Raw genomic sequence first — 9,233 nt, forward strand, 5'->3', positions numbered from 1 at the left:
CAGGAAATTGTAAGCCTTAGGTTAACAAACGTAATAGTATTCAATACCTTGGATAAGGATATGAGCTGGAAAAATTATATGACGAGTTATTACTCTTAAAATTTATTTTAAGGTGTAAGAGAATTTACATGAGCTTTCACTGGATGGTTTTACATATTATTATTTGTTTTATATTATTATTATTATTATTATTATTACTATTATTTTATCTCCCCTACTTAAATTTCTGAGATAAGTTTGTAACTTTTCTTTAGATATAGTCATAGATAATAGCTTCCTAGTCAAAAGTTATATTGCTATTGAGTATGAGGTAGGATATCAGTGTTAACAACAGGATGGGAGAAAGAAGTTTTTATTTGTTTTTCAACGCATGCCTTCCAATGGATGGGTTTTATTACCAAAGCTAGGAGAAACTTTGGAGTCCTAATTTTATTAATAAAATGTCAAACCTACTTAGGAGAATGCTCAGCTGTTTAGTAGCCGATAATTGTTTATAAATGTAATCCTTGGTTAGAAATGAGATATGTGAAAAATAGGCAGACAGGAAGGAAAACAGGAAAATAAGATGAGGATGTGGGTGAAGAGAAAATTTAGTTTGCATACAAACATATGTAACAGATTATCAGGGAGTACTGATAATCTGGCTAATTGAGAATGGGATGTAATCAGAGATTTGCAGAATATTTTAGAAAGATCTCTGGTTATGACAAAATAATTTATAACATTTTCTTTATATTTTTATAGTTAGGGACTTTATAGTTTTAGCTTGACTTGAGAAGCAAATATGGAATTAATTTTGTTGTTTCTCAAGCCTTCCTTTCAAGAATCTAAATTTTATGAGTCTGCTCAATCAAGGCTGTCTAAACTGATATTAACCAAAGTTTTTAGCCTACTAATATCACTGGTACATACAGATTAAATGACAAAACAGTAGAATTAACTGAAATAGTTAAAAGATATTTAAGAATTTAATTTTCATATAGTAAACTTTAAATATGTTATAACCAGTGTCTATTTCTTAAGATACTGTAGTTTTTAACATAATTTAACAGATAAAAGAAAAGTAAATTTTTGCCATAACATGTTTCATAGACTCCTTTAACAAAAAAAAGTGCATACTAGTTGAGAAATATATTCTCATGGATTAATACCAATGACTCCCATGAAGACGCCATATTAATAACAAAGAAACTACCACTTCACAGTTTTTATTAATCTTTTATTTTAATTCATAAACATTCTTGTTGTGCCTCTGCAACTTCCTCAAATGAGCTCTTCATATTCAATATATAGTGTGTTGCTGAGCAGCACCATGCATTTTAGAGAGGGAGAGAGAGAGAGAGAGAGAGAGAGAGAGAGTGCGTGTGTGTGTGTGTGCACGCGCACTGTTTTTCATGTTGAATTTTGGGTAAAGTACTTTCTTTTCAGCTTAGTCTCAAGATATGTTTTATATATAAAAGCTGGAGACACCCTGAAGCTGAGATTAAATACTTCTCAAAACAAAAACTATTTTATATAAATAAAAGTAATTTGATGGCAGTGAATTGTCATAATACTATTGTTTTGAAAACCAACAAAGCACTATTTTACTCATATCTATAACAGTGATGTCATCTCTTTCATTAATTCCTAGTTCTTATATAAATTCTAGTTTATCCAAGAGAACTCATCTAACTTGTTACTTTACAAAGTTTTCCATGACTAACCAAACTAATAGTAAGGATCTGAAGAAACCTGCCTAAACATTAAAATGATGTTACACTTAAATGCTCTTCTTACAGCAGTTTAGGACAATACTCTGATAATCCACCAAACTACAGAATGAAGGATGCTGTTAAAACTCTTCTCCAGTTCAAAAATTCAAGACAAAATGATTATGCTTTTCTCCTAACATGATACACCTAATTTCTTGCTTTCTCCCTGTTATCTACTTTCTTCCATTCTTCTCACAATCTGTCAAGAGAGCTTCTAACAATTCAACAAATGCAAAACAATCTTTGTTTTATAAATATATATTTTCATAACTGCAAATCGATCAAATGATAATTGTGTCATTTTGGCAAAACTGAATAAAAGAATTCTGTGTCTTGTTCAAGAGTATAACAATCTGTGCTGTCATTTCAGCTCCTGATTATGTAATTATTAGGTTTTCAAATTAATTTCATAATCCTTGTATATCTATAATATTATCATAATTGTTAGATAAGTAACCAAATAATCAATGAGATATAATGAAACAACATAAATTGAGAGAAAAGGATCAGAAAACAGTTAAATTAAGAAAATGTTTTTATATCATTTATTTGGAAACAAACATGACCATCCAGTTAAAAAAATACAAGAACAAAAAAAACTGAAAAACCTACAGTATATTAATGTTTTATTAAAAGTATCAGAGGGTGAATGTAAACTATTGCCTTTATTTTACCAATTAAATATAACTAGACTTTGTTCAGATGCTTTAATAAAAACAAAAACAAACTAAAAAAATAAAACATGAATAACAATATACTTTTAAAACCTTGTATCTTTGTAAATCATATAAGCATTTCAAGAAAGAAATTCCCTCATATTATCACGTGCTTTAGGTTGAAGAATATTGCATGTATTTTCAAAAGAGAAAGTATGTTAACATAAATGCCTAAGAAGTAAATATATTTTCATTTTTCCCCACATATGCTGAGACATTAAAATATTTTTCTTTGTAAAAACTTGAGAGTTCTGGCAGTGATTTCAAACTTTGATAAAGACAGCAGATATATATTATTATACATGTGTGAGATGTTCGAAAACCCCATTACAATTAAATAGGAAAGCAGGCCATCACATCAATATTAATACACACATATTGACATATTTAAACCTACCATACACACACACATTCACACATTTGTGTGTGTGTGTTTGTGTGTGTGTGTATGTGTGTGTGTGTGCATGTAGAAAGAGAGATAGAAACATATGAGTGTATATGTGAGAAAATGCACACATATGCATTTATTTGTGTTTGTGTGTATGACTGTTTGTATCAGGGAGTAAATAAGAAAAAAAGTCATATAGTACTTTTAGACTTTAGCTTTATAAAAGAAAAAATATAACAATAGTGAAAAGAGGATTCCTTCAGTTTTTAGTTTCCAAAAGATGTTGACACAGTATTAGCACCATTTGAAGAACTGAATAAACATCAGTAGATCAGCTTCTAATATATTACAAAAACGAATATTAATTAACTGAAGATGCAACCACAATTCAATATTGTTGTCATCAGCAAGAAAAATAATATTGATCTTAGTAGCTTAGCAATGTTGCATTGACTTAGTATACATTCTCCCCTCAATTTGAATGTTGTTCATTTGTTACTTGAATTAGTGTGATTTTTTTTTATTATCATAGTCTTAGGCTGTAATTCAGTGATAGAACAGTAACACTAGGTTAAGATACTCGCATACACACTTTGCATCTGCCTACACGTCGACGTTGTGCACCAGCCTTCAGTGTTTCACTCAAAGGTCGTGAGAACTGAGCTGAACGGTCAATTGTAGCCATCCAGAAAGATACTGATGTTGAATAATAATTACAGGAGCCACGACCACCCTGGCATTCAATAAATGGTTGGTTTCGGAAATCTTCAAGACAGGAACCAGGTGATTCAAGTGGTTGACCTGACCCTTCAATAACACCACTTGTGTACTGAAATGAGAAAGAAATGTAAAAATTTTAAATTGAGCAATTCATCAGGTGTTAACAGTAAACATCTTTAAAATAAATCAATTTCAATATTTTAACTACACAAATAAACCAATAAAATACAGTGTAGCATATTTTCAGATTCATTGATACATCAGTAAATTCCATTAAGATATAATAACACTGTTGATAAGTTGGTAAGATTTAGTAAAATCATCAGAAACATTAAGAGCACTACTTCAATTGTCTTTTGAAAAACTAAGCATATTAGAAACGAATTCATCTAAATACTTAATTGTTGGTGACTTTTCTGGGAATTCTTGAGCAACTACTCGTGCATCTTTTCCAGAGACACAATGAAATGCCAGCAGCAGATTTGAGTTAAGCCATGACCTATTACCTTTTATTTTCACATTGATTCTTGAGGATTTTAAAAAAAACAGAGATCTATTTTTTATTGATATTTAATTATTTTTCATCTTCAGACATTTTCAGGAATTGTTAGACAGTGTAGGTTAGCCCTTCTCCCTAAGAATAACTTTTTTTCAATCCTCATGTTGAAACAGTAATTATTTTTTTAGCTCAAAAATTGTTGTTGTTTAACTCCAAGTCAACCATGATTGAGCTGAGTTATGATCAATGTATTCCATCTATGATCATCCCTCATTTTCTTTTCCAAAATGACAGTATATAAAGAGGAAAATTTGGCTACTGTTTTATGTTACTGAGTAACCATAGGGAACATTTGTTGACTTATTCAGCTAAATTAGTTTAAAATATCAACATTTTCTTGGTTGCAATGTCCCACATGACCTTAATTTTAAGACTTTGTTCCATGAAATAGTGGAAAAACAAAAATAATATGCAATTAATTATCGACAAAGTTATATTAAAAGAAATTGATATGTTCTTACCATAATGAAACTGTACCCAATCCACATTGTTTGGAAACCAGTAGGACAATCAGGGATCATGATCGTTTGGCTGTGCACTGCTAGGACCTAATGAAAAATTTTGAAAAAAAGAAATAATTTTGAAAAAAGACATTACTAAGCATCTAGTTCTAAGTATTAATAACATGTTTTAAAATTGCTTAACAAATTGTATTATTTTAATTAAATTATGTATTATTTTAATTAATTATGTAACACTGACAATGATGCTTGTATGAAGACATTCTATGAATGAATGGCAGTTGTTAGTTTTGAGCAAACAAATCTATGGAACACAGGCCAGTCAAACGATCTACTGATCTATTGTTCCAGACATTCTATACATCTTCTTAGTTGAAGGTCATAATGTGCATGCAGATCTGCACTGGTTTATCTTAAGTGATGCTGTAAAAAATAGGTCATGTATATATAGTATGTATTCAGACCAAATATCAAATTTGAGGTTACCAAGACCAAGAACTAAAAGATTTGTTACTTCAAACGATAGCATAAGCTACAAAGGCTTGAATTCATGGAAAACAGAATGCTAGACATTTTTCAAAAGCACTACCATGGAACACTATCTGCAGGATGGAGAAGTCTAGATTATGCAGCTATCACCTGTATACATTGCATATCTAGTATGCTTGCCATTATCAACCTCCTGAATCTGTGTTAAAATCTGATCACAAGCTAAAAATGTAAATTGAAAGCCAACCTAAAGCACATAATGATTGTATGAAATAATTGTTCATTTATATTGACATCTTTATATATAATGTTGAGAGCCCTCTATTATGTTAGGCATTAACTTTGTACTATCACCAATGCTTGTTATGTTAATATAACAAAGGGTACCTTGATCTACAAGAAGGATGAATTTTGATTGGCCAAGAAATAAAAAGACTATTTGCACGATTGCTTCATGGAAGGTAGTAGCAGTAAGGGCTTATGATTTGAGAATTCATGCAACTTAGAGAATGCTCTTTAATTTCCAAACCTTCTTGTTATACTTAATCTTTCAGTGTTTGTCCTTTCAAATTACATTGTCTTCAAAATGATTTTTGCTGACTATATTTAAAATGAGGAAGGAAATAGAAAGTTGTAAAATTCAAGCCTGACAGAGATAATCTGGCATCAGACGGGATTTGTAAACATCTTAACTCTTAGTTTGGCAGATGCAGATTTTATTATTGTTATTAAAGTAGGAAGAAGAGAAGGAGACTATCTTTGATGTTGATGGTTCAAATTATGATGATAATACTTACAGAAAATTCAGAACATCATTTCACTTACCTGTGATGTTGTTTCACAAACTGCACATCTACTAATATAAGATCGAATATCTTCACCTTCTATGGGTGTCATCATCCTTGTCATAGGTTCAGGTGTTGATAGCCAGTAACTGTAGTCATTACGGGATGCAACAGTGCATCTGTTGTTTAAGTTACAGAACATGAAAGGCATTGTATTAAATCTCCTTAAGCAGCTACCAGGCTGACCTGAAACCATGAAACAAATCAATAATTACAATGTCATAAAAAATTGTTTTAAAGAATTCAGAAAACTTTAAAATATTTATAAAATTGAAATGTTTAAGGTTAGAAAACTTGAATAAGAAACATTTTTGTGCATAATATTTCTGTGAATTGTTTGTGATATTTTTTTTTACCTCCTTGTATGTTGGCATTTATTGAATGAAGATAGAGATTTGCTTATGTTTTTATAACCATTTTTTTTTTTTCAAGCCTTGATTCATTTTGTAGCTAAGCAAATGATTTCGAAAGAAATATTATGTTGTCTGGGAAGTTCTGAGCATTTTAAGCCAAATCCTTTAATGCTTCATTGAACACACCTGAAACATAACAGTTAAAACTTTGGCCTTGCATGAAGTGATAGTGCATTTCTTCTTTGTTTCTGACAAAAATAGATTTATCTTTCATTTTGTTACCCTTTATTGACATTTGAAATGGATAACCAAAGCTTTCATATTTGTGTTGTAATGCTTTTCTTTTTCAAAAGAGAAGAAAATGCTGCAAAGACTTGCAAAAACATTTGTGAAATATATGATGATGATGCTGTAGGTGAATCAACTGTTCAAAGGTGGTTTGCAAAAGTTAAAGCTGGAAAGTTCAGCTTGAAAGATGATAGTCACAGTAGAAGACCTTCAAAATTGGATGAAGATGTTTTGAAGGGTAAAAAGCCAAGAAAACTCAAATATCACAACTAGAGAACTTACAGAGGAGTTGGAAGTTTCTAAAAGTACGGCTCATGGAAACCTAGTGAAGCTAGGATACAGTTCTTGCTATAATGTGTGGGTCCCTCACAAACTTTCAGAAAAGAATTGCTGTTTGTGATATGCTTTTGAAATGAAATGAAAGCATGTTTTTTTTGAAACAACTTGAACTGGTGATGAAAAATGGATTGTGTGTGAAAACATAGTCAAAACAAATCCTGGAGTTTGCGTAAGGATCCCCCAAAACAGCAACCAAAGATGAATATCCATGCCAAAAAAGTTATGCTTTGTGTTATTAAGGCATTATTTATAATATGCTACTCCCACAAAACCAGACCATTAATTCTGTGTACTGTCATCAGCTGGCTAATTTGAACCAATAAAAATCAGAGAACTGAGGCCAGAGATTGCCAATAGGAAAGGGGTAGAGTTCCAACAAGACGATGCCCAACCACATGTGGTTGGTATCTCTTACCTCATCCAACTACCATTTGCTTTTGTCTCTACAGAACCCATTGCAAGAGAAAACATTTAATGATTTAGATGGAGTCAAAATGCATCTAGATAACTTTTTAGCTTCAATATCAGTCAAAGTTTACACCGATAGAACATTTAAATTACTTAATAGATGGGCAAAGGTCATTTAATAATTTTTGCAGAATAATAATTAGATATTAAGTAGGCTCCACTCATGTTTAGTGAGCTCCTAGCAAAATCCAAATTCACAATCCATTTTTTATTTATATGTGAAGCCATTTCATGAAAATTACATAGTTTATAGAGAATCACATAGTTTGAGGAAAGTCACTTATTTTTAGGAGAGTCACTTATTTTTAGGAGAGCTAGATAGTTTTAGGGCATGTCTTAAATGTAATCCAAAAGAGCAGAGAAATGCATCTAAATCTAAATCTGAAAACCTCTAGAATTCCTCATCTGACAGCTTCCAAATTTGTATAGATATATAAACAACTCAACTGAGAGACATAAGTGAATCTGAATGAACAATGAAAATGAATCGACCCAAACTTGTTTGTAATCATTATTCTTTGATTGTCAGACCAGCATTTTCTCTACTTGAATTATTACCTCAATTTTATTTCAGAGAAAGGCTAAATAAACTGTAGAAACTTTGCCAAAATGGAGCCTGGTGCAGCCCCTGGCCTTACCAGCTCCTGTCAAACCAGCCAAACTATGGCAACATGGAAAACTTCCCTTTTATTTTTAGGAGTCTTTTTATTGTAAGGTGTAATTTCAAGAAAATTCAGCTTATCATATATATTCTTTTCCAAAATGAAATCAAAATGTAACAACATATTACTGACCTAAATCTTGTGATGCTGAACGTCCATTGCCAATTAAGAAAAGAAGAGAGTATCCTGCCCAGAGTTTTGTTGATCTTACAGGACACTCAGGGACTCCAGTACTCTGGCTGTGTCTACAAAAAAAAATCCAAATTCCCTATTATTTATTATTTATTGATTAATCAAAATAAATAAATAAATAAAACAATTTCTTTAACAACATTTACTCTTTTTTATTACTCTTTACTTGTTTCAGTCATTTGACTGCGGCCATGCTGGAGCACCGCTTTTAGTCGAGCAAATCGACCCCAGGACTTATTCTTTGTAAGCCTAGTACATATTCTATCGGTCTCTTTTGCCGAACCTCTAAGATACGGGGACATAAACACACCAGCATCGGTTGTCAAACGATGTTGTGGGGGAACAAACACAGACACACAAACACATACGCACATACATATATATATATATATATACGACAGGCCTCTTTCAGTTTCCGTCTACCAAATCCACTCACAAGGCTTTGGTCAGCCTGAGGCTATAGTAGAATACACTTGCCCAAGGTGCCGCACAGTGGGACTGAACTTGGAACCATGTGGCTGGTAAGTAAGCTACTTACCAGACCGCCACTCCTGTGCCTATGTGGAGAATTTTGTAAGATCATAAAATTAACTTGACAAAACAATATATACTGATTTGTCTTTCATTAACCTCAAAGGAATTAATGACAAAGAAAACCGAACCAGGATGATTTGAAAATAGAATACTTGCAATACAGCTGTTGCAAACAGATAGATTGAACATCTACCTGTTTGCAACAGCTGTATTGCAAGTCACTAACAAACAAACTTACCTGGCAAATAAAATTCCCAATGCTCCATCATCTGGACCTGGAGGTCCTTGATCACCAGGGAGACCTTGACTACCTGGAAGTCCAGTTAAACCTGAAATACCAGGATTACCTAAATGTCCATCAGCTCCATTCAATCCATCGACACCTGGAAGTCCTCTTGAACCTCTGCTTCCTGGCAATCCTGGAATGCCATCAAGGCCTACATCACCTGGAATTTCCAAATGATA

The 9,233-nt window shown here is 32.1% G+C and overlaps 1 protein-coding gene across 1 annotated transcript in view; it reads right to left on the minus strand.

Annotated features, from left to right (window-relative positions):
* Window positions 1-2,276: 2,276 nt before the first annotated feature.
* Window positions 2,277-9,233, minus strand: part of LOC115221997 (collagen alpha-1(IV) chain) — a 185,831-nt gene continuing 178,874 nt past the window's right edge. The window contains exons 36-40 of the mRNA XM_029792104.2: window positions 9,007-9,214; window positions 8,175-8,287; window positions 5,913-6,118; window positions 4,599-4,685; window positions 2,277-3,687 (exon numbers count right to left, since the gene is read on the minus strand). Coding sequence (XP_029647964.1) covers window positions 3,430-3,687; window positions 4,599-4,685; window positions 5,913-6,118; window positions 8,175-8,287; window positions 9,007-9,214 — 872 coding nt within the window. The 3' untranslated portion in view covers window positions 2,277-3,429. The remainder of the gene's footprint in view (window positions 3,688-4,598; window positions 4,686-5,912; window positions 6,119-8,174; window positions 8,288-9,006; window positions 9,215-9,233) is intronic.

Source organism: Octopus sinensis, linkage group LG19 (assembly GCF_006345805.1).
Source record: "Octopus sinensis linkage group LG19, ASM634580v1, whole genome shotgun sequence".
NCBI lineage: Eukaryota > Metazoa > Mollusca > Cephalopoda > Octopoda > Octopodidae > Octopus > Octopus sinensis.